Source organism: Chelon labrosus (assembly GCF_963514085.1).
Source record: "Chelon labrosus genome assembly, chromosome: 20".
NCBI classification, from domain to species: Eukaryota; Metazoa; Chordata; class Actinopteri; order Mugiliformes; family Mugilidae; genus Chelon; species Chelon labrosus.
Window position 1 is genome coordinate 4,870,532 of NC_140353.1, and position 26,073 is coordinate 4,896,604.

Here is a 26,073-nt window from a genome sequence, read left to right on the forward strand (position 1 = left end):
CTAATATATTTTGCATGTAATTTTTTTTTTTTTTTTTGAGTAACTTGCTAATAAGTCTGCCGCATTGTTGTGTAAATAACCCAGAACAGTATATAAATTATTTAAAAGAGCTCCAATTTGACCAGCTTTTAGATTTGAAGTAATTTAAATGGATAAATTACTACTTATACAGAACATGAATGCATCAACAGGAACAGAAATGCTGCCAAAAAGGAAAGAACAGTTGAAAAATCTCAAATCTCTTGACAAGGTCACTTAAGCTGGAGTTTTCAATCATATCACATGATCGTCGTCTGGAGATAAAGTTGAGGAAATTTTAAAATTTATGTTTTTGTTTTTTCCCTGAGTCCTGTAATGACGTGTTGGCTTAAAAATGGAGGCACAAAGTCTTGACCTTGGAAATGGCAGCTGAGTCCAATTAGTAGCTGCTCTGTTAATAAAGATCATGAGATATGATTGGTGAGATCATTTTCTCCACCGCTCCATTCAAAGTGTGAACTCTGACCCTTAAGAAACTTTGTTTTTACCAAAATATTACGTATTTTATAGTTTATTCATCACTGCAACACTGATTATAATAAATTCCCCAGCAGGTAACGGAGCTTAATAACTCACACGTGGAAAGAAAAGTACATTTTAGTGTGTATAGTAGTTTTATTACTCCCAGTTTTTGGGATTACAGTGGTAGTCTTTAGGGAACTTTTCAGTTTCAACAAGCCTGTTCTGAGACAACATGAAAAAGCAAAAACATCTAAAACTTCTTCTACACAGAGAAACAAACATGTGCTCAACATGAATGGGCATCTTTTAATTATTGAGAGCCAACTGGCCAGAGTGTCCTTCTCCCCCCCCGCCAGTGAACAGGCTTGACTGCGGTTGTGGTTGTGTTGCAAAATCAACGCGCTGTATTGAGATATCTTGTTGTCGCTGTCGGACCAGAATCAGCACCATTTTAACCAGGGATATTTACTGATTTGTCAAAATTAAGCAATTTAGGCACTTATCAAGAAATTGGCAAAGGTTATGATCAAAACTGCTACCGAAAGAAAAATTGTATAAGCGAATTGCCTGTTTTTTTTTGTTTTTTTGTTTTTTTTAGTTTTATGCTTAACAGTCAACTAAAGATGGAGCAAGATATACTGGCAGAACTTTTATTTTTTTTGAAATGTTAACATCACGTACACATTCTAAGCACACAGAATATTAAACGAAAATCTAAAACAGTCCAATGAGGCCTCACACTGAGCGTAAAGTGTTGTTACACAGCACTGAGGAGACACAGATACTTGGTTTACTTCGCATATAAACTATGCCTGTTTGTGCCGTTGTCCCGCTCAGATAAAATGGCAGAAAGCCGGTCGTACCTGCAGGTTCCCAGGGGCAAGTTTAACACACTAATCTATGATGGACAAACATTTAAAAGTGCTTTACATTAAGGTACCTTCAATACATTCACCTCTACATTATGAGTCTTCTATAATACCACACAGGTAATAAGTGAGCTGCAGTTGATGAGTATTTCCTTTGGCAAAAGTAACATTTGCTTTGAGCAAAGATACGGAGTGTGACGGAGGAGTGTGGGGCTTAAGGAGGAAGAGTTGTTTCTAAATATTTCTTGGAGAAAAAAATCCAACAAGCTGATTGCTTAATACAGAGAATGCACTATGTACAATTAGTTTCATTTCATAAACCAAACTTAAAGGAACATTTCGTCATTTTGGGAGACACGCTTATTTACTTTCTTGCTCGGTAAAATGAAAATATACATGCCACTCTCATAGCTCTACAAGAATCTCTTCGGGTCAAATTAGGCCTGCACATCCAGAATGCTGGCTCCGCCCCTTTTTGGGGGACAACAAAAACACTGTAAAATAGCAGTACCATACAAAACCATCTGAAGACCACCAGAATAAATTATGTTTTAAAATACCCAAAGACACAATGTCAAGAAAATATATGTCCACTCTACTTGCCATAGAATGAGCAAGATACATGAGAAAAGCTATATTTATCCATGTTCACTCATGTACCTTGAGTCTTCCAACATTAAGCTGGTGAAATAACATCACTTAATAGCCACAGGTGTCCAACCTGGACATGTATTTTTACCGTATTAAGTATTTTTACCGTATTAAGTCTCCAGGCCAATGAAATGTTTTACTTTTACTTTACAAATAGTATGCTACCTAGCAATATCACTGCAAGCAAACAAATGACTCGTTAGCCCAGTCAGTCTGGGTAGCCTACCTACAAAGAATCCAGGCACCATTATATCCTATTATAAATTGCCATTTCATTTAGAGACCAGAAAGCTCTAATGTTGGAGTCAAGAAATGTTCAGTGTCAGAAATACAGCATTTTAGCTAGCTTTCACACCTCATGCACCTGAGTCCAGCTCTTCCAAAAAGACCTCGGCTCACACTGATTTACTGTGCCCTGCAACACATGCTTAACAAACATACATCTGTATGTTTAACAAGCTCGAAAGTACTTCATAGAAAGTGTGGAATCGGCCCCAGAAGCTCCAGCTAGCGGCTGGTTAGCTTAGCTTAGCACAAATGCAGGTAAAACAGTTTTTGTACAGACTGAACAAACAACAAATAATACTGTATTTTAATCAGTGAGCTTTAGATGTACTGGAAGAAGATTTTGTTAGCTAACTCCTTGCTTTCAGTCTTTATGCTAAGCTAACTAGCAGCTATAAGTAGCGTTATATGTACCGTAGACATATGAGAGTGGTATCAATTTTCTCGTCTAAGTCTCAACAAGAAAGCAAACAAGTGTATTTCCCAAAAATATATCCCTTTAGGTTAATCTTGTGCTATTAATCATTTTTAAAAGCCTGTGTGTTTGACTTTATATTCACTTTTTTGTTTTTTTATTAAATTTCGGAGAAAAACTCTTGAACCTTGAGCCAATGTCTCAAAAAGTAACAAAAGGAAGGGGGAGGGGGGTACATTAAGTGAAAATCACAACTAAGAGTAGTGTGTAATCTTCTAACAGTGCCAGGTTAATTCAGAATCGCATTCACACAGTATTCAGTCTATTGCACATTAGACTTCTTCATCGAGGCTGTTTTTTTTCTCTCTTCTTCTGGGTTAAGACGATGAATCAACAGTCTCTGAAGTTGCAAATCCAAAATTTCTTCACCATAGTTAGAAAAAAAAGACAATTTCGTCTTCTACTTCTTCACAAGGCAGCTACTCTTGTTTTTTCTTTTTTTAATATTCTTGATCAATTGTGCTGGCCAATTGCTTAAAATCAACCTCACCGGATAAAAACAAAAAACATGACGGCAGAGTAAAACCTGTGCACTCATTCAATATGTTAATGGTTAGCAGTCATTTCTAATTAATATTTATATTTAATTTGATTTTTTTTTTCTCAAAAGACTATAAAACATCAGCAGGATTTTTGTTTTAAAAAGCCAAGTAAAGAAATATTCTCTTGGCAGCCTTGCCTAGAGATGTTTTTACATAAATAGAAAATTTAAAAAAAAAACACGCAAAAGATTAAATAGTCGGACGAACGCAACAGCGGAAAGCAGGAGTTTAAATTAAGATGGCAGAACAGAAAGAATCTGTGCAGGGTGAAAAAGGGAGGAGGGGGTTAAAAGCTGTTGGCACGAGGGAAACAAGGAAGGGAGGGAAGGGGGAGCTGTCCTCCATGTTTCAGTCTCTTTTTAGGTGCTGCTAGTAAGGGCCTTTTGTGTGTCCAAAGATCCCGATGGGGAAATGTTTGACGTGCGAGGACCACTGAGCGGCCAGCTGGAAAAACTTGACATCGTTCCACTCGACGCCATCAATCAGCACTGAAGAGGAAGAGACACAAGAGAAACATTTACTTTATAGAAGTTAGAGAAAGTGTTCCTGAGGAAACCAGAAAATTAAATACTGCTTCTAAATGTGTTCTGAGTAGAGCTACGGTTATTTTTATCATCTAGTAATGTCATTATTTATTCAACTGACTGAACATTTAGTTGTCGGTTGTTGCTTGTTTTTGACTGATGAAAGTTATTGAAACACAAAATCAGTTCATTTGCAAGAATAAAAAAATATCTTAGAAAATATTTGATATCATTGTAACTGTATGGAACATTTGGCTGATAAAGGACTTAAATAATGAACAAAACTTCAATAATTAGGTGGATTAATTTTCTGTCAATAACAGTGAGGGAAAATAAAATGAATAGACTTAAATACTGTAAATATGCGTACGCACATTTGTGTCCACCTTTAAAAGATTGATAACAAGATATATATATATATATATATATATATCTCTTAGCCTATAACAGCGCAATATAAAACAATATATTTCCAAGAATTATCAAAAATAAACCTGAGATTTCTGGGACTTCTTCACTGTAAAGGCATTAATAAACATCTTTTATCTGCATTAGTTGAGAGGTAATCTCAATTTTTGTATGTTTGTGTGAGAATCACCTAATGCTGATGTCATATTAAAATATTTAGGTTGTAACACTTAAAAGCAACTGTGAGGACATCTGGTTCGCTGAGGAGGAAGAACAAACCGGAGCATGGGGGGGCTTTAAAACTACCTCTCAGCATGGTCTGCTGGTGCTTGGCAGTGCAGATGAGGCGGCTGATGCTCTCGATCACTTGACTCTTCGACTCCACCTCCTTGTCTTTGCTCTTTTTTGGCAGGAACATGACTGGCAGAACGGAAACGACAGAGATGCACACTGTGAGTAAATGAGGGATTCAGAATCGTTTGAGTCTCCTGGGGTACAAAATGTGATAACATCTGCAGGTTTTTTTTGGGCATCATTTAATAATTAATTCATGTTGTCTTTGTCAAGGTCAGTTTTAAGCTGAATATCATCACAATCAGAAACTAAATCCTGAAAGACGTGTACAGCCTACCCTTCTTATTCTTCTCCTTGGTCACCACTGTCATGGACATGGTGGGCTGAGGGCTCGGCTCAGCGCCCCCCAGTGGCAGCCGGCTGACCTGCAGCGAGCGGAAATTGCACTTCAGAGTGTTTTTGGAGGAGGAGTCCCGCTTCTCCATGTCTTTCTTCCTTTCCGTCGGAGCCACCCAGTAGTCCACCTGAAGGCCCATCAGCTCCGATTGACTACTAGAACTACAGGAAACAGTCAGCAAAGTGCTTTTATTAGGAAATAAAATACTGCGTACGCAACAGCTCAATCTGAGATGATGTGGAGGAAACAGCAGTTTAACTAAGGTGAACAAAAACAGTACATCTATTGAGAGTTACTATAACATATGTAATATTAGAAATTTTAATTCAAATAAAACCAGAACAAGAAAAAAATATGACAAAGACATGGATTTCAGCTTAAGAGCTGAAATACAGAATAAACGCAAGGATGGCTTAATTTTGTACCTTTTATTTACTTTATTTAATATTTGTTAACATTTTGCCACTTGTAAAACGTGCTTTTTGCTAATTTCCCATGCATATTAATGGCAAAAGTGAAAAACAATGCTTATACCTCATTAAATATGCCTAGTATAAATCTTTTGGCACACCTTATTAATGAACTGTTTTGGATTTCTTTACATTTCTTAGCATAGCTAGCTAAATGGATGATAATATACATCCATTTAGCTATACATGCTTAATAAACAAAAGAATGTGCAGCTGTAGACTGCATGTGGCGTTAGATAAATCTAAATTAGCTGCTCCCAACCTAAAAGTGATCACATACTGCCGCACAAAAACACATGTATATGCATCATTATAAATTTCTTTCCGGTTAGTTTTAGCCCTTCAACTGATTCAGATCCTTGACGTCACATTTCTTTTTTCTTTTCTTTTTTTCAGGAATCACATTTTACCTGTAAGCACAAAAGCTGGTGTTGATTGAGGGAGACGAGGGCGGCGTGGGCGATGCCTCTTTGAGAGCAGGTGACACTTGCGGAGGGGTGGAGGAGAGCAGCGAGGAGCCCAGAGGTGCTGCATCGTCAGAGTCTCCTGAGGAGGGAAACAACACAAGTTCATTCTGACACATGATGAGCAGCGAGCAGCGCCATTAGTGATGCAGCGTATCCTCCATTATTTGTGTGACAAAGCATCATTTCTTCGATCTGTAAACTGGGATCAACTTCTGTTGCTCGATCCAAATTCCTTTTAGAGCCAAAAAGGTAGTTTTAAGTTTTGATCCAATAATTTGATTTGAATGTGAGTACTATTAAAGATATTTACATGTGCATGTACGGACAAAGAACTACCGGCGTCAAAGGCTGTCTGGACCAAAAGCTTTCACATGAACACACCACAAAGACCAAAGCCAACAGCCAGCTGGTGCATATGTTCTATGCCTGTGTGCAAGGAAATAACTCTTCCAACCAGCAGGTGGCAGTAGCCTCTATTAGTCTTTCAAAAGGTAAAACTGAAAGAGCTACTATTGGCTGGGAGGTCAGTAAGCTAAGTTTATTCATTCTAGATGATCATGTTATATCATAGACTGTATATAAATATGTATATAAACAGTGCCATCTTGGGGCTTTTGATAATACTAATTTGATGTGGAGGGGGCGGAGCTTATGACCTATACTACAGCCAGACACCAGGGGGAGCTCTACTTGCTTTGGCTTCACTTTTGAGGAGCAGTTCCGCCGTCCATACTTATATACAGTCTATGTTCAGATGAAATGAGGAAGAAAATTTTATCAGCTAACTTATTGAAGCGCCTTCTGTGTGCCCTTTGAATCAAAATGCTCTAATCCTCTGTAAAGCTGCAGACCAGACTAGTAGAGAGTAGAGACGCTCAACACCAGCAAACGCCCGAACGCCAGCATCTTAAGAGCACAGCGATGTAAATATGGCTGTGCTGCTCGTTTAATGGAATGTAAAGTTGTCTGATGCAGCTTTAAAAGCTTAAGCACAGCTTTATTAACATGCAGCTTATAAGTAAGAACAAGCTGCATGTAGTAAAAACTGTCTCTTTAAATGCTTAACATCCATAAAGTGTCCAAACTGCGGCTTGCCTGATGTTGCAGATGTTTGCTCCACGATTCCAACTTTCACCATCTGAGGAATTAAAAGGGGAGGGGACAAAGTTAGGACTGCAGCCACTAACGGACACAAAGTACAGCGTCAGGGGAAAATCTTTACTACTTACCCCAATGAAAGGGATGAATTTCTGACAGGAATCCTCATCGGGGCTGTGGAGAGGTAAAACAACCCCAAAAAAAAAAAAAAGAGTTCAGATAAAAAGGAGGACAGAAAGTAAAGGGACTAAGAGCTACATGCATTTCCAAAACCTGGCTGTGAAAAGAAATGGATCACAAAGAAACTGCATCTACAGCTACAAACATTTAGCTCTAGTGATTAGTATCTTAGTAGCTTGTACATGTTGACGATTTCCAGTGTTCACATCTGGAAATACTGAAGTCATTGCATAGGAGCTATGCAAAGCCCAGCTGCAAATGCTGCACATGCTGCTGGACTTTAACCTCCACTGAAACAGATTCACGTCCTGGCTGCAGGCGTCCGATTGTAGTCGGAGAAGCGGAGAGCAAAACATGCAAGCTATCGGCCGATTTCTGGCCTCGAACAAAGCCATCCAATCACTGCAGAGGTAGGCTGGATAAACCTAAACAGGAAGGCATTCAGGAGGCAGCAAGTCCATCAGGGGAATGAACAAAAGAGGCAGAAATTAGTCACTGAGCAGGAAGAGCACCAACCTAAATCCAAAACCTCTCCGGTTCCATGCACTACCTGAGAATGGTAGTGCATCGCTACACTAACAAGCCTTCTACGGTTTGAACTATTTTCCTGGTAAAGCCCAGAAAAATAGCCTGAATGGAGATCTACTGTACTCTATGTTATCTTAGCATATGGACGTTTAATGGTGTTTAATGAGAGGTTGTTGCTCTTGCCTTGAAGAAACCTGCCATCGCCCCCCCAGGGAAGAAACAGAGAGACTACAGAGGAGGGGAAGAGAGAAAGACAGAAAACTACAGGTAGGTAACGGATTTGTTTTCCCATCACAACACATCTTTGCTGTAATCAGACTGAGAGCAGCCAGAGATAGAAAGCCAGATGTCTGCCTGGTATGTGATGGGTTAAGACAGAGCATGTGACTTCTGCCTGATATGTTTCTTGTTTCATATATTGGATTAAATGTGTGATGTATATAACGTTGCACACGCATGCCAACCTATGATAACAGAGCTGAATTATGGACATGCATTTTTCAAAGTTTGTCGTACCCTGTAATATTTTACAGCATTTTATAAAATAATTTCCTGGTAATTCTCATATAAGGGAAACAGACATTGTTTCGTTAATGTATTCTTACTATTTGCTAGTAACCTTGAGAGTTTTCAAGTCTGAACATACAGAAATGGAAAATTTGTTTACAGGCAAGCTCAGAGTAACACAGATAGAAAATGAAGTTCTTCAAAATAAATGAAAATCTGCTTGTGTTAGTTGAGTTTTGCTTCCATAAACATTTCTTGTCCTCCATTTTCTCAATATTAATACCACTTTGCACCAAATGTTACAGGAAACTACTTGGAAATTATTCTAAAAGTATTCAAATTAGCTTTTAAATACATTAAAGTTGCTGTATGATGCATATAATTTTGATATCAGACTAGATTCAAACTAAATGTGCAACTTAAATATGTTGTGATAGTGTTGTTGCCCTTTGACATCACTTTACTGACTGGGTGCACATTTCCTACATTTAACTGGACAAATAACAGACAGACATGAATGGCCAAAAGCAGAGGGAGGTCATGAAGAAGAAACAACAGAGAGGAAGGAACAAAGGAGGACAAAGCTGATTGTATTTGGCGTCCTGCCACTTTATCAGTGGGTAGAAACTAAGAATTCCCTTTTTTCTGACCAGATTTTGCATCGTTAAGCAGCAAAGCTCTCCAACTTCTGAATGAAGCACATAGCGTTAGCTTGGCGGCTTCGAAAATACATTTATTTATATTGTATGTGGTGAATATAAATATGGCCAGCTGTCCACTAGCTTAGCTTAGCATTGTGGCGTCACTGGTGACTTGACAGGTGGCAGTGAAATAAGCAGATATGTACATTAACTCCCTGCAAAACAAATTTTCCTAGCATACCAGCTAAGCTAAGCTAATCAGCTTAAGCTAAGCTAACTAACTGCTGGCAGAAACTTCATATTAAAAGCCAGTATGTATACAGATAAAGAGTGTTTGTTGAGTAGTGAAGTTTCAGTGCTAACAAGAATGATCATGAAACGATGTAGTATGAGATTTATAAACATCTGAATATGCATCTTTAACTATTATTAGAAACTGTATTAACCGCACTTTTGCTGAAACAAAAAGGACAAAGCAAAATGTCTCCATCAAGGTCGGACACTGCTTTACTGCATCTCTTGACTGATAGTGACTGGCTTAGTGCAGAAAAACACTTTACATGCGCCTGTTGAAGTGGCAGGATCCAACAAAGACCAAGAAGATACGAGGGGAAATGGTTCCAACACAGAGAAAGCACATGAATCACCAAGGCTACGTAAGAAACGAACTCAATCGACCACAATACCTTACTGCAAAATCAAAATGAAAGCTCTTTTTCCTTCAAAGAAAGAAAAGAAAACATACAACAAAAAGATAAAACATGTTATTCACACACAGTGATGGAAAGACAGTGATGCTAAGAAGACTGAGCCCCGCCCCCACTCCCACACAAACACAAAAGCCCCACAACATTAGTGACACTTCACCTCAGCTTTTTTTCACAAGGGGAATGAATGTAAAAATTCATGTACACTTCATTTCACATAATAATCCTACTTTGAAGATTCCCTTGTTGAAATTCAGTTTTTATTAACCAAACCCGAAAAACTAAGCTAGCTGCCTCAGGCTAATTCAGTACTAATACAACATTTTGTTACTGTGAAAAATAAGTTTACTCCATCCTTTAAATGACTTTCCAGATGTCCTTGTTTATATTATCCATAGCTATTCTTTTATTTTATCTCTGCGGAGAGTCCATATGTGAGTCCTTTGGTGATCTGTTCGGTGCAAACCAAGCTAGCTATTACACTAAGCTTGCAGCCTCGAGCTACATTGCTAAAAGAAAATTTGAACTTTGGATAATTTGTCACTGTATTTGTGACCAAACAAATATATTTTAAGATATGTTATCAACTTCCCAGAATCCTGTCTTTACAAAGGCTAATATTTGACGCTATTCTTTGTCTATTTTAGCTGTTTTGATTGTTGATCTGTGAATTAGCACAATTTCTGGGACCTTTTTAGTGCCAACCAAGCTAGCCAAGTTAGCGTCTCAAGCTAACACATTGCTAAAAGAACATTGTAGTAACTATTGGACTGTTGACTGTAGGGTTTACATGTTTTAATGTCTGTTAAGCACATCTTAGGGCGCTTCAAAACAACAGACCAGTTTGTTGAATATGAAACTATAACTGGTGGTTAGCTTAGCTCGACACTGAGACTGAAGGTAGCCACTGAACCACTTTGTTATTTGAAAGAATACAAACAAATCCAGCTTTTGAATAGTTATGACTATTTCTTGGCAGAGACCACTCACTAACTACCGGGGTTTTCCAGGCGTTCATTTGGACATAGTCGGGCTAATTGTTTGTCCCTGTTTCAAGTCTTCATGCTAATCTAACTGACTGTCTACTACACACACATAGCCTATGAAACTGATTTTAATTGTCTAACTGCCAACAAGAAAACAAACAAGTGTAATTCTCCAGATGCCAGATTTGTTGATCTTTAACAAAACATTTCAATCCCCTTCTGAAAAAATGATGAAAGCTCAGCATTAGAAGCTTTTGTTAGAGGAAACATTTAGACTTCACTAAGCTTTAAACTTTAAACTTTTCAATTGTAGCTCCCACAAACACATTTTTAGGTTTCTGTGTACTTGGTGAAAACAATCAACAGGAAATTCATATCTCTCGTTAGAAGAGGGTGAAATCCTCAAGAACAAACATACCTTTTCTGCTTGTAGGTGAGCATTGCTTCTGCGATGGGGAGCTGGTGAGCTCCGTTAGCTCCCACCATGTACTGCGTAACCCTCGACACTACATCGAGGTTCTCCTGGGCTGCACGAGGGAGATGGTCATTAGTAATCAATACCCAAATGTCAGCGTCATGTAGTCTCTTTAAACTGTAAATAGATGGGCGTGAGAGAAACAGTCCATGAGATCTAACAGCTCACCAATAACAGGAGCCTCTGGTTTGTGAAACAGGTCCCTCCACGCAGCATCTTGGAACAAACTGTTGTATCGATAGTCAATAGTACCGAGATATTTGGAGACTGGATGTGCACCTAAATACACACAGAGAATAAAACCAAAATCAGACAAGCTTTAAATATGCAGTGTTGCTACATAACTCTGAGACAATACTGTGTACACTATATTGACGAAAGTATTCGCTCATCTGCCTTTACACGCATATGAACTGAAGTGACATCCCATTCTTAATCCGTAGGGTTTAATATGACGTCGGCCCACCCTTTGCAGCTATACCAGCTTCAACTCTTCTGGGAAGGCTTTCCACAAGGTTTAGGAGTGTGTTTATGGGAATTTCTGACCATTCTTCCAGAAGCACATTCATGAGGTCAGACACTGATGTTGGATGAGAAGGCCTGGCTCGCAGTCTTCGCTCTAATTCATCCCAAAGGTGTTCTATTGGGTTGAGGTCAGGACAGTTAAGTCTTTCACACCAAAATCTCTCATCCATGTCTTTGAGGACCTTGCTTTGTGCAGTGGTGCACAGTCATGTTGGAACAGGAAGGGACCATCCCCAAACTTCTCCCACAAAGTTGGGAGCATGGACTTGTCCAAAATCTCTTGGTATGCTGAAACATTCAGAGTTCCTTTCACTGGAACTAAGGGGCCAAGCCCAGCTCTTGAAAAACAACCCCACACCATAATCCTCCCTCCACCAAACTTCACACTTGGCACAATGCAGTCAGACAAGTACCATTCTCCTGGCAACCACCAAACCCAGATTGGTCCATCAGATTGCCAAATGGAGAAGCGTGATTCGTCACTCCAGAGAATGTGTCTCCACTACTCTAGAGTCCAGTGGCGGCATGCTTTACACCACTGCATCCAACACTTTGCATTGCACTTGGTGATGTTTGGCTTGGATGCAGCTGCTCGGCCATGGAAACCCATTCCCTGACGCTCTCTACGCACTGTTCTTGAGCTAATCTGAAGACCAAATGAAGTTTGGAGGTCTGTAGTGATTGACTCTGCAGAAAGTTGGCGACCTCTGCACATTATGAGCCTCAGCATCCACTGGCCTCGCTCTGTCATTTTACGTGGCCGAGTTGCTGTCATTCCCAATCGCTTTACACTTTGTTATGATACCACTGGCAGGAAATTTCACGACTGAGAGCGGCCCATTCTCTCACAGCTGTTTGTAGAAGCAGTCACCTGTGGCCATGGAAGTGACTGGAACACCTGAATTCAATTATTCAGATGGGTGAGTGAATACTTCTGGCAATATAGTGTATCTAACATAAATAAATAAGATATTTAAATATTCAAAAATGACTCAAAACTGAGTTTCATTGGAATAAGACATTCACCAACCTAGAGGGATGATAAGGAACCTCATGTAGCCGAGCCAGTCCGGGGTCTTGTGGGACAGATGGTCCACAAAAAGCCTCAGGACCGCACTGAGGTAGTGCTGCGCTCCGGCCACAGCTATCTTTATGGGAATGGGCGTCTGGGAGTTACAGTTACAACTGGAAAGAAAAACAGATACGGTTCTTTACTTTAACCGTCTATAGTTATCTGCTATAAGACGGGTGAAACATGGGAGACAGACTTACAATCTCTGTATGCGGGAGACGATGGTGTTGAACGCAGCTTGGATGTCGGCCGTGGTGCAGGTGCAGACCACAGGCAGGTGGTGGTTTTGCAGCATATCTGACAGATACTGAGGGAAGGGGAACACACAGGGAACAGATGAGGAACCTGAATCCAGTGCTTTGTAAGATTTCTGTTGACCCCCTGTTCTTCTTACCTGGCCCTGCCAGTCTGACGTGTTGATGAGGATGATGCTGTCAGGGAGCTGGTTATCAGACACCAGGATGTGGTTCAGTTGGTCGTACACCGTTTTTCTTGGGATCTAAAATAAGAAAACTCTGGGTTAAATATGGGCCCATGTTTTTTTTTTAAGTTTTGATTTAGGGACCAAATCAAAACCTCATGCCTCATTCATTCTTTAATAGCTACTCAGACATGAATACATGATGCACGCTTATACATGCACAGAAGAAGTTTTGTGTGTAGTTTTTGACATATTAATACATATTAGTGCTATTTCTTTTGCACTAATATGTCCATTTTGTCACCTTTTGTTCAAAATCTAAATCCACTAATAAAAAAAAAAGTACAATACGATGGCACTACTCAGGCTCTAATCACTTTGTCAACCTTGCAGACAAATCCGTGAGGGGCTCTAGACTCTTCATATCTCCTACGTTGGTAAAAATCCCTACTACAACTGTGAATAAAAAGAAAACTTGCAGTATGTAGTTTTTGGTTTGTCCTGTAGCTCTGTCGTCCGACCTGTAGTTGGCACCGTGTGTCCAGGGACCGCTCGTTGTCCAGGCTGTTGGCCCTCTCGTTCTGCGGCCTGCTGGGCTGGCGCTCCTTCAGCGACGTGCTCCTTCCTCGTCTCCCCGCCAGCTTTGGTTCCTGCCTGAAAAAAAAAAAAGACAGGGGGACAAAGGACTGAACCGTTAGATGCATGACTCAATATATTTTAAATCTCATATGTGTATGAAGTATAGTTATTGATAATTTAAAGAAAGTAATTAATTCAAAATTACCAAATGTACCTGTTGGATGAAATGATAAGGGACTCGGTCTTGGTCATTTTGCCACTTGGTGGCAGTCTCTCCAAAAACGTGTCCATGTTGTCCATCTCCAGCTCTGTGGTCGGAGTCACCGCCTCTGGCTGCTCCTGAGGGAAAAAAACAGAGAAAAACAGATGGTTTTAGAGATGACAGATGTGTTTGTGCATTTTTCTCTTCCAAACAACACTTTTTCACATCATCTTATCCTTAAGGCGCAACTGTTTACGATTTATTCTTTAATTGTGTGTCCGTACAATTTCTGCATTTTAAAGTTTTCTCCAGTAAAGAAATAATACTAATAATAACACTGATGTCAGTTAATGATCTCATTAAGTTAACACTCACAAAGGAGACGTTGTCAGACACACCATCATCTGGAAACTTGGCTCCGCCACTCTTGGCTTTATCTGGGTCAATCTGGAAAGAGGCGGTGGTGAGGGGGAAAGAATAATAAACGTTACCAGGTTTTGATGGAGACTCAGGAAGTTTAATTTCACATAAAGCAAAGAGCTGTTTGACTCGACATCCTCCCGACGGATCCTTAGTGTCAACAGAAGACCTACGGCTTCACAAACAAACTATCGGTGGTTTAAACCTTCAGACCGATGGGAAAATCTGAGCAGATAAAATGTGGTTTTTAAGATGTTGGAGTGCCCTTAAGCGAGACATCTCACGCCTGAAGAGCAGTTTAGTGGAGATAGTGGTCATATGTCAGGTTTTATGTATTAAGTTTGTTTATGTAAATGTAGAAGAACCTGAATCTGAACAAAATGTGCAGAAAAAAACAGCCTTTCCGCTCTACTTAATTCAGGTGTTTGCTTGTTGTTTTTGTTTACAGCGTGTTGACGGGACGTACAGGACTCACCGGGCTGGGGGGCTCCCTGTGGCTCCGGCTGCTGTGGATGCTGCCGATCTCAGTTTGAGAGCTGGAGAGAGAGAGGCCCTCGAAATATGGCCTGAAACGGAATAAACCTTGTCAAGGTCACACAGTCACCATGCATGTTTTTATTTATAGCAGAGTACCGTACCTATACAGTCAGTTTTATATAGGCTTCAAATCCATCATTTAGGGTGGGGGTTATCTCGTCCTGCACAGTGTATTATTGCTCAGTAGAAAGAGTGGAGGCGACACAGTGGTGTGGTGGTTAGCACAGCAAGAAGGTTCTGGGTTTGATTCCATTTCTGTGTGGAGTTTGCATGTTCTCCCTGTGTCTGCGTGGGTTCTCTCCAGGTACTCCAGCTTCCTCCCACCGTCCAAAGACATGCTGGTTAGGTTCATTGGTGATTCTAAATTGGCCGTAGGTGTGAGTGTGAATGGTTGTCTGTCTCTCTGTGTTAGCCCTGTGATTGACCGGAGACCTGTCCAGGGTGTACCCCGCCTCTCGCCCCAATGACAGCTGGGAAAGGCCCCCCCCCCCCCCCCCCCGCAACCCTCAAGAGGACAAGTGGTTACAGAAAACGAATGAATGAATGAATGAAGAAACAGTGGAGATACGTTTGCGTATACTGCGTCAGCTTTGTCAGGTAGTGAAGTGAATTTAGTCGTCAAGTGGAGACTGTGCAAGAACAGGTGTGTAATGTTTTGCGTGGGTCTGGAGAGATGCTTCTGTTTGTGTTTGAGGCTACTACCTACAGTGTTTAGTTTATCAAGCGAGAGGAGAGAAAGGCACTGCATTTTTGGAGATTATCTAACGGCAGAGCCTGACAGTAAGGACATTCATTTATTCATTCATCTTCTGTAAGCGCTTGTCCTGCGAAGGGTTGCGGGGGAGGCGAGAGGCGGGGTACACCCTGGACAGGTCTATTTGTAGCCTGGAGTAGCCAGACTCAATTCAATATGAATTTCATTACTGGGCATGTTTCAACCGATGCAGAGGGGAAAAAAATACTTCTGCATGCAACTGGAGAGTCCTCCAACCAACTTAAAGCCATTTCTTTGTGAACTAATTCAACTCCACGGCACTCAGATGATGTGTACGACCGCGTTGCTGTTACTCTTCTCTCCATCACTGCACAAAGGCCACCCAAATGATTTGATTGGCCCGGCAGATCTTTGCTGGATCAGTTCCCAACGGAGCGACCCCCAGACCAACTCTCCACCTCCGAGGAAATAAGGCTGGCTTTCAAGCTGGGATTGGATACTGGATATTGAATACTGGATATTGGATAGGACTTGTGCAATATGTTTGATTTGTGGCAACCTAATCCCAGAGTTCTAACAGGATATAACAATCAGCTGAAGGTCACACCTCATGTTTCTCTCATGTAACTACAAATAAAGGTTCACAAATAAAGACGCTAGACGCCCTTCATCGATGAGGACCACTCACTTGAGTTTGGGTTTTGGTGTGCTGAGGACGCTGTCGTCGTCGTCCAGCTCCGGGCCGCTATCGCTGGGGTTCTCAAACTCCACGCTGTCCAGGTCCAGGTCCTCCTCCTCCACCTCAGGAGGCGGCTCTGCAGGGTCCTGCTCCGAGTCCAGCACCTGCACGCGTACACACACATACATCCCATCACCAGAGGCTCGGCGGCTCCACAGTAAAAGTCGACGCAAGACGCGAAGCACTCACCTCGTCCGACACTCTGAAGCGCTTCAGGAGAGCCACCACTCGCTGCTTGAAGTTCTGCTGCTAAAACACGGGAGGACAGACACACGAGTCAGTTTGTGACCCAGTTCTGATTTACTACGGCACTCGCCGCTATTCAATACAGAGAGCTCCTCCATTTCAGTCATTTCACCAGCAGTAGATGCATTTACAGTGTTGGATGGGTATCGATTGTGCTGCATGTGCTCACGTAAATCAATGATAAAGCAACGTCATGCCTCATCTGCTTTCTGAGGCTTTCATCACCAGCTCACTGAGCCGCCTCAGAGGACCACATTATGCACTGGCTGTCTCACTGAAAGGTGTTTAGTTTTATTTATTAGGAACTGACTCTGAGATAAATCAAAATGAGAATAATTTATTAATTAGAGTTCATGTTAGGAGCCTCTTTAGCTGCAGCGCTGTGAATAATGAGTTTGTATTTGGTTCTGAAGAAAGCAGAAAGAGCTAAAATAATAAGTTTGTGATAAAATGTGATGAGTTTATCGACCCCCGGAGCTATTTTTTTTGTATTTTACAGAACATTCCTGTACTCTGTTACTGTGTGGTAGTTTCGCTTCAGGTGTGAACAAGAAAAGTAAAACAATACCAGCTCTGTGTCGGAAAAACTGTAGGCTGAAACAGAGAGTTCTTTGGCTGAGCAAAGATGAATACTGGCGGACATTTGTTTTATAATGCAGCTGGAAACTGGAAGCTTGAATAAGATTACACCAAATGAGTGAAAGAGTCATAAAAATAATCTGAAAACAAACAAAAAAAAGGCATCACTGTCAGTATGAGAACTGCGCTCATAGATCACGTTTCAGATTAAATGACATACAAACACAACTATTAAATATGTTAAGGACACACAAATGCAAGCAAATGTGGATCTTAATCTAGAAGGAACAGTTCAACATTTTAGGAGACTGAATAACTTCTGATAACTACTGATCTGCTTGAATGTAGATTATACATAGGATAAATAATGCATGATTATTTGGGAATACTAAGTAAAACACATGTTATTTTTTTAATTAAGCATCCTCCGTTAAATTAGTTTTCTCGCTGTGATAATAAACTATATTCTAGCAGTGAAATAAAATGATCAAATGGCCTCTCATGTCCACATAAAGCATTCGGTTATAATGAAAAATACAAAGGAAGTTTGGAACAAAGCTACAAAGTTTAGGCAATTAATTAATTTGCAGCTTTTTCTAATGCGACATTGCATTCAGGGTTTTGGGCTAATTAGAGATCACAGTCGATGCAGAATAATAAATAATGAATGCAATCTTTAGTTGCAACGCTAGTTTGGAGCATAGACTGTATATAAATATGTTAAGGACACACGAACGCAAGCAAATGTGGATCTTAATCTTGAAGGAACAGTTCGACATTTTAGGATGTAAAAGAGTTCAGGGGTGCACACACGGGAAGAGACGAGCAGTAGTATCGGGAGAAGAGATCATATAGTGTTTGAGGCGACAAAGAACAGTTCGCTGACATATAACACAAGCAAAACGCTCCTCAAACGTTCACCGCCTGGAAACTTAGACTTTGATGACAGCAGACTTGGACAGAGATAGAGTGGTGGCACTGATGATTGCATTTTCCTTTCAAATAGAGGAGCCAGCTCTGTCTGTACAATAGCAACCTAATTATGTTTTACTTGGAAACACTGGAGATGTGAAATATATGAGGGTTACCTAGGCAACCAGAGTCTGAGGCGTCCACTAGCGACCAACTGTCAGCTACAAAGAGATGGGCAGCATCGCTTTACGTATGGACGGAGCTTCAGATGAAAGTGTTGATACTGTTTTATCTCAGTTAATCATAAAGACTGATGACGTGCAGAAACAACTGGGCTGGTTCTGGTTCTGGTTCACCTACGGAACCAGAACCTCTAAAAACCTGGCAGTTAGTTATATGTCTGTGAAGGTTCTCAGTCATCCAGGTCATGGTATTTGGATACTGGCACTCATTACATAGAGCTTAGGTGGAGATTTTTGTGTGGGACTCTTACTCTGGTGATGGAGGGGGTCCTTACAATCGACCTCCTCTGCTTCTTTGGCTTCCTCACGTCATACTCGTCATCCTCAAGATCCTGAAAGCATGCAGAACAAGGCAGTACATTACTCAGGTAAGTTCTCATTTCTAAAATAATTTCTTTTGCAAACTACGCAGTGTAAATGCAGACGTTTTATTCCAACCTGCTACTGACCCAGGAAAGAGTCAGTTTGTCTCATGACCTGTAAAATCCTCAAATGATTTCCGGGTGGACTCACCTGTCCCTGCACGGCGTCATCACTGGCCTCCTGCTCCGAGGAGAAGCTCTCGTACTCTTCCTCCGAGTAGTTGTCTGGAGCAGAAGACAAGCCGGTAAACAAAAACTTGGAGTGCAGGGTATGCCTCATACATTTTGCAGTGACCCTTTTAAATTTTGACACACAGCCAGGTTCTAAATATACACGGCGTACGGTACACGCGGGGCTGATTGCTACCTGGATTTTAAAGCTTTCTGAATGATTAGAGCGAGAAACATCCTCGCTGCTCTGTTCAGGCCATCGAGCACATTACGTGATTGTGACGGAGGTGTGCCGTTTTAACCTCTTTAACAACGACGGTGGGTGAGAAGCAGAGCGTACCGGAGCATTTGATCTTCTGTCCTCCCTGCAGGGCCGCGTCCTCGTGGTCTATCGGCTGGCTGGACAGGGAGAAGATCCAGATCTCTGCCACTTTGCCCAGCATGTCTTTCTGGTTGCTGCACAGAGGCAGAACCTGGCCCCCCTCTGTCGGGTGTTGCATCACCTGGGAAATAATCAGAACAAATACTGGTATAGTCCTGAATGAAACGGATAACAAAATGCTATTTGATTCTGCACATTTTCATCTTTCTTTTTAAAACAAATAGCAAATAGGGCGGCGCTCCTTCTGCAAAGCCCAGTCTGCTCCAATTGGTCAGCCCAAAAATTGCATGATTAGGCAGCGCCCATAGACGATCGAGCCAACACCAAAAGTTGTCAGTGCTGCTGGTGAAGAAAGCATTTCATTGGATGCAAAATTAGTACACGCCCCCTAGTGCAGGATGAGTCATCATCATAAACTCTATAATACCAGTGAGGATACCTAAATATGACTATTTGGCTGATGACGTGCCAGATTCTGGTGTACTGGTGACATGTAGTGCAAAACAAATTCAAATTTAAACATTAAATTAGATATTTTGTGAATTTTAAGAGTTTAATGCTGACAATACCGCGCTCAAACGTTAATAAAGTCGTCTTTTTCCGACTGATGCTGCAAACTTTAATCCAGCAAGAAAAGCTCAGTCAACTGGTCCAGAAAGCTTTTGATTGGAGGCAAAATTAGTAAATGCCCCCGGTGCAGGATGAGTCACTGACACTTTTAATAATTATAACCACTCTAAAATACCACTACCAGGTACCACGATACCTAAATATGACAATTCGGTCAATGTTGTGGAAGATGCTGAAAATTTGTGACATATAGTGCAACAAAAGATTGAAAAATTGAAACACTAATTTGAAAAAAAATTGTATTTTGTGAATTAGTGAATTAGTACATGCCCCCTAGTGCAGGATGAGTCATTGACATTTTTAAATAATTGTGTGTTTTAAATAAATGTGAATTTTTAGAGTTTAATGCTCATCACTTCAATTGATTAACAATACCGTGCTCAGACATTTATAAATTCATCTTTTCCCTACTGCACACATTAATCCAGAGAGAAGAGCTCAGTCAAAAACATTTTTCCAGTAGAGCACTAGAGTCCTGTGTCTCAAAGTCATGGTCTCTAAATTCTTTGACTTTCCTGCTGGAATAATTCTACTACACGGTTCTTGATTTTTAACCCAGATCAAAGGTGCTGCTCAGCTGCAGGTCGGTGCCTTGCTCAGCAGCACCTCTCTAGGAGTAACTTACTGTTTCCCTGAACTAACTCCAGAGATTCAAACCTAGGTCACGTCAGGATAACACCGCCCCTCAACTCTGTTTTATCGCAGTCCCACGAGAGCATGTTGGCCTTGAGCAGTTTACAAAGGATCTAGTGCGGTGGTACAGTCATATTGTATCAGGGCGTCTTTGTTTGCATTTCTTTTTTTTGTGGTTAACTACATCTCTGAGCTTCTGTTTTTTGTTTTTTTTTTCTCCCCACTCCGGCGCCAAAATGTTTTTTTTCCTTCTTCTCTCAGCTGCCGAGACGTGACCTTAATAAGCTCCACCGAGCCTTGTCGGCCGTATGGGAGCTCCTTAGTGTATCACCATCGTGTGCACTGAAATCAAGCCTTTGTAATTGTGTGTTAGAGGGAGTTTATTCAAACACAAGCGACGATCAGTGAGTGGGGGGTTAGATAACTTTATATTGGTCTTTCTTTCTTTTTTTTAATCTATAGCGCATTTACGCAGCAGCAGCCGTGAGTCTCCAGTATCCCTAACTGATTTTATAAGCCTCTTTTTAATGCTTAATAACTTTTCATATAAACATCACAGAAACCAAAGGAGACTGAATAACTTTTAACTAACTACTGATCTGTTGAAATATATATTATATATAGGACAATTATTGCATGATTATTTCAGAATAATAAGTAAAACAGTTTTTTTTTTTAATTAAACATCTTCTGTTAAACTAGTTTTCTCGCTGTGATAATAAACTATATTCTAGCAGTGAAGTCAGATGATCAAATGGCCTCTCATGTCCACAAAAAGCATTCGGTTATAATGAAAACACATGAAAAATGTAAAGGAAGTTAGGAAAAAAGCTACAAAGTTTAGACGATTTATTAATTTGAAGCTTTTTCTAATGCGACATTGTCGTAAACTGAATGTATTTGGGGTTTTGGGCTAATTAGAGATCACCTTTGGTTTTGGGAAAACACAATCAATGCAGAATAATAAATAATGAATGCAATCTTTAGTTGCAATGCTAGGTTGGAGCATAGACTGTATATAAATATGGACCCCACTTCCCCACAGGAGCTCTAGTTGCTTTGGCTTCACTTTTGAGGAGCAGTTCCGCCGCCTATCTTTATACAGTCTATGCTTTGGACGACACTTAATAGTAACAAGACAACTGCAGTTCTTATAAACTTCTTATTTAATATTGTTGTAGCCAATAATTTGCTAATAACTTTTAGACGTGCATTTGTATAATTCATGAGTGTACTGTAGACTCTGGCGTCTAAACACCAGGGGGAATAGCATAGACAGTTAACCTGCAGCTCCAGCATCCTCTATTTCCCTCATTAGATTTTCACACCTGTCTGCTCCTGTAGCTGCCCTGAGACTTCTAGACACAACATCTTCTGCATACTGCACGTAAGGAGTGGAAGTTAGCCGCAATGTCATCAAACCGTACCTCCGCCATATCGATAGAGCCCACGGCGAGAGTCTTGTATCCCAAGATAGTTCGGTTCTTGTATCTTTTCCGCCTCTGGAGCATGATCTGCAGCTTGTTTCCCTCTCGTTTCAAGAAGTGCGGATACTGAGAGGAAAAAGTATGAATTACAAAGAAGCGGACAAAAGCAGCATAAAGCTTAAACACATGGTGGTATTAATATCTTTCTTATTGTTGACAAAGTCCAAGAAAAGACAACATTTTTATTTGCAGTAAATGTCCATAGTCTGTTACAGTACATTCTTTTGTGGCTTGGAGCTCCATTGTTGTTCTCATGTGTTATTTGGATCAGATTCAGTTGACATCATATTTTAACTGTTAATAGTGCATTATCACCTTTTTCTAACTGAACCATGCCCATGTAAGAAAAGATAATAAAAAAATCACTTTAAACAACAAAAACTGTGATAACTTAGGCATAAAATAGTGTTTTATTATTTTGTTCAGCTGTTTGAGAGAAAATATTCAGCATTATTTTAGATGAAAACACACATTAGTGACTTGTTTTGCATCCTCTGTAGGAGTATTATCACACATTTTATCCTACGGATGCAGTATTTCACCGATACAGAAAAGACAGCTTCATTTTAAACACCGACACTGAATGTAAGTTGGAACAGTTGCCGCGGCAACGTGTTTAATAAAACCAATCTGACACATACCAAACACTATGAAATGTTGTTTTAATAAAGAAGAGGAAAGAACAGAGCGGAGAACTATTCCTAAATAGTTTAGTTGGTAATGTATGAACTGATTTTTTATTTTTTATTTTTAAACTACAGCAGCAGCAGGTTGACGCTTTCCATCCTTTACCTGCAGTGAGAAGGTGAGCGCCAGATCCGTCTCCACAGACCCACTGGGGGGCAGCACAATCTCATGGGACCTCAATATCCGCTTGGAGCCCTGGGAAAAGAAAAAAAAAAGAAAAAGAGGCAGGTGTTCAATTTGCACATCACCTCTGCAGCAAAGGTGTAAGACTTAGGATGTGCATAATTCAGATGGATAAACACATAATTTTAAGACGCTGTATTAATGCTTTAGCATGTGGAGTGTGTGTTAGATGTGTGGAGATTGTGTAGTTGCACAAAAATTAACTTTAAATGTATTTTTTCCTGGAGGGTTTGAAGTGGATATTTACACTACATCGCATGTATCTAAACCATACGCTGCATTGAAATAGGAAAGTCCATCTTCCACCAGGAGCATGTGTGACATGTTTGTCTGTGCGTTACTTGTAACTGCCTGCACGTGCTCACCTGGATTTTAACCGCTATGACAACAGAAATCAGCTCCTTGTCCAGTTCCCTCAGCACAACCAGCTTCTTCAGAGTCAGGCTGCACAATCTGCAGAGATACAGAGGGAGGAAGAAGGACAGAAAACATGTTTATTTCAGCACCGGCAGTGTGGTTTTGTTTTTTTTTTCTTTCCCTTAATTTGCAAAAACATATGAGTCACTCACAACAAGCCAGACTGTGTTTATCGAGCAATTACAAGCAATGACACGAACACGTTTACGGGCACACTAAGCCCATACAGTACAGCGGGAAACGCATCCCAGAGGTATCTTCAGGGAGTCAACAGGTCTGACGGTGTGATCATTTAAACCATCACCATCATCCAAGTGGCTTCTTCAGCTCTGAATGACTGGAGGGGAGTTTAGGTTTTGGCTTGGAGCATCTGTGGGTCGTGCACACTTAAAATTCACACGACTAGGGTCTGTTAATGACCAGGCACTCACCTGCAATTAGAATAATTTCAGATCAACCAGGTGGTGTCCTGTTTTTTTCCATAATTAGCGGTTCTCTAATGACCCATTAGCTCCAGACTCGAGGTGTGAATGAGGCCGATGCTCCTCTTTCACACCATCAGTCATCTCTGGCTCAAATGTCTGTGTTGTTGTCCTTGTTACAGTGCCACTAGTGACTAACTGAAGAGGCCACTTGGATGAGTCGTGAAACATCTTCAACACATCTTCTTTTGCTTTAGTTTTCTTTTTACATATAGCATGACCTGGATGACCGAGGAAGTGAGTATATTAGCCACCAAGTAATAAATAACAAACTGAAGTGCTCTTACAAAAGTGTGTTGAAAAGTGATTTTTAATAGTCTATCTACATATAGAGAGACTGAAAAGCTTGTTTTCTTAACTGTAAAATATCCAACATAATTGTTAACAGTCCAAAAATTCATTAGCCGCTTTCCCCTTCCTTTCTGTCGCTATGATACGCTAACTTAGCTAATCGTGTTGTAGCTCTGGAAGTGATTTTAAACTGGATTGTAATTGCTCTCTTATGAATTTGTCAAATTTAACGTAACCTTTGCAGCTACTAGCTAACCGCAGCCGTCGTATAAAACCACGGGCTAGCATTTGACCGTTAGCATGTCAGTTGTATCCAACATAACTGTTACCAGGCCAAAAATTCTTTAGCTGTTTACCCCTTCCTTTCTGTCGCTATGCTAAGCTAACTTAGCTAATTGTGTTGTATTTCTTGAAGTGATTTTAAACTGGATTGAAATTGCTCTCTTATGAATTTGTCAAACTTAACGTAACCTTTGCAGCGACTAGCTAACCGCAGCCGTCGTATAAAACCACATGTTAGCATTTGACCGTTAGCATGTCAGTTGTATTCGTCGTTGTTTGAAACTTGAATATGGTGCAGCCGCTCAAGACTAACTGCCAGTCTGGCATATTCTTATTGGACTGAGGCAAAAAGGGAAAAAACGAAAGAAAAACATGGACGCCAACATGGCTCATCTGTCAGGGGGAATGGCCGCCATCTTTTATTCCAATTCTTATTAGCAAATGAGCAGTTTTATCAGTGATGCTATCAACGCTAAAGAATCTAAATCCTTCTTGTAACTGTATTTAGAGGGACTTGGAAGAGTTTTACTTATGTTTACATTCAATATTAATCAACTTAATGTATGCATGCATGGGGAAACGTATAATTGCAGAGATAAATAAAGACATGAAAAGAAATAACCTCATTAAAAGTTGATGTGTGGAGATAAAAAGTTCAAATAAATGCAAGAAATTAATTTCAAAGCCTATTTTTATTACTAACATGTACTTATTTATCTTTGTTTTTTTGCATAAACTGGTTGTTATGAGGTAAAAGTTGCACGAAATATATTGTTGGTTGTGCTCTAGCTTGACCAAAGTTTATGAATCAGCCTGTAAATCATCTTCATGCTGCAACATCTATGAGTTCTCCTCTGTGAGATCCCAAAACTTGGTCACCTAAGTGATGGAGGAAAAACTGGCTAAAGTTCACAGACAAGTTTCCGCATACACTTGTTAGTCTAACTTAACGTGAGCCGAGGTTGTCACAGCAGGCCGAGCTAAATCCTCTTCAGTTTGCGCCGACTGGTCTCAACCAGCAGAGCAGAATAGCGACACTGAAGCAGGACGGTGGCGGGGCAGCCGGGGGTGGCATTGTTAGGGTAGTGTGTGTGTGTGTGTGGATTGGGTGCTTTAACAAGCCTGTCACGATTTTTTTGAGACACTTCCTCACCAGATTGAAAAGTGTTTTTTTTTTTTTAAAAGGAGCTTTTCTTTTGAGGCACTGTTTGGTTCCCTTTGACTAAATCATCCAGAAGAGCTGCTGAGAACAGGCTCAGTCTGGAAGCCAACCATTTATCATCTGGCTCTCCTTTCTACTCACTGAAAAACGGTGCTTCTGGTTCGAATGACATCACTCCTAAATTATTCCGCAGCGCTGAATGTCGTCCTGCAGCAGAAACGGCTATTCAACGAGGTTTATTGTCAAACAAGGTAAAAGATGTGGGTCAAAATGAACCATGAGAGACTAAGATGAGGGAAACATGCTGAGCGAAAGCCTAGGGAGTCGACATTAATACACCAATAACCATATCCACTGTCATTTAGTGTAAAGACTGAGGAGTTGACCTTGCATGTAATCCGACTCCTCTCCGATTCTCCTATTTTGAGAACAGGAAATGGATAGGTGAGACCGCAAACAAAAGAAAACAGCAGCACTATCAGTCAAGGGCTTTCAGTTTGCTGAGTGACATAATTCTATCAGTCCTGAGAGAAAAGAAAACACTGGGATGGAGAGAGGAGGACCGATGACAATAGCAGGTTTGAAGAAGCCCCGGCAGCCTGAATGAAGACCTTTCTCTTCTTCGGCCCGAGACACAAACCCAAGAAATCCCAGGCACAATGGACACAAGCCAAATGAAGGCTCGCATTGTCTTCAGCCTGCTCACACAC

General features: G+C 40.6%; 1 protein-coding gene across 2 annotated transcripts in view; it reads right to left on the reverse strand.

The window, feature by feature from the left end:
* Positions 1 to 476: 476 nt before the first annotated feature.
* The window catches only part of pacs2 (phosphofurin acidic cluster sorting protein 2), a 66,845-nt gene continuing 41,248 nt past the window's right edge, over positions 477 to 26,073 (reverse strand). The window contains exons 2-26 of one of the 2 annotated variants that reach the window (XM_084569420.1): positions 23,095 to 23,182; positions 22,652 to 22,741; positions 21,800 to 21,925; positions 19,068 to 19,230; positions 18,708 to 18,781; positions 18,446 to 18,526; positions 16,405 to 16,464; positions 16,165 to 16,319; positions 14,700 to 14,790; positions 14,180 to 14,251; positions 13,817 to 13,941; positions 13,545 to 13,677; positions 12,997 to 13,101; positions 12,803 to 12,909; positions 12,561 to 12,715; positions 11,174 to 11,284; positions 10,949 to 11,057; positions 9,524 to 9,556; positions 7,873 to 7,917; positions 7,113 to 7,155; positions 6,979 to 7,021; positions 5,827 to 5,962; positions 4,887 to 5,107; positions 4,562 to 4,675; positions 477 to 3,811 (exon numbers count right to left, since the gene is read on the reverse strand). In XM_084569420.1, the coding sequence (XP_084425546.1) occupies positions 3,693 to 3,811; positions 4,562 to 4,675; positions 4,887 to 5,107; positions 5,827 to 5,962; positions 6,979 to 7,021; positions 7,113 to 7,155; positions 7,873 to 7,917; positions 9,524 to 9,556; positions 10,949 to 11,057; positions 11,174 to 11,284; positions 12,561 to 12,715; positions 12,803 to 12,909; positions 12,997 to 13,101; positions 13,545 to 13,677; positions 13,817 to 13,941; positions 14,180 to 14,251; positions 14,700 to 14,790; positions 16,165 to 16,319; positions 16,405 to 16,464; positions 18,446 to 18,526; positions 18,708 to 18,781; positions 19,068 to 19,230; positions 21,800 to 21,925; positions 22,652 to 22,741; positions 23,095 to 23,182 (2,599 nt within the window). In that variant the 3' untranslated portion in view covers positions 477 to 3,692. The remainder of the gene's footprint in view (positions 3,812 to 4,561; positions 4,676 to 4,886; positions 5,108 to 5,826; positions 5,963 to 6,978; positions 7,022 to 7,112; positions 7,156 to 7,872; positions 7,918 to 9,523; positions 9,557 to 10,948; positions 11,058 to 11,173; positions 11,285 to 12,560; positions 12,716 to 12,802; positions 12,910 to 12,996; positions 13,102 to 13,544; positions 13,678 to 13,816; positions 13,942 to 14,179; positions 14,252 to 14,699; positions 14,791 to 16,164; positions 16,320 to 16,404; positions 16,465 to 18,445; positions 18,527 to 18,707; positions 18,782 to 19,067; positions 19,231 to 21,799; positions 21,926 to 22,651; positions 22,742 to 23,094; positions 23,183 to 26,073) is intronic. The other variant, XM_084569419.1, reaches the window with a different exon arrangement.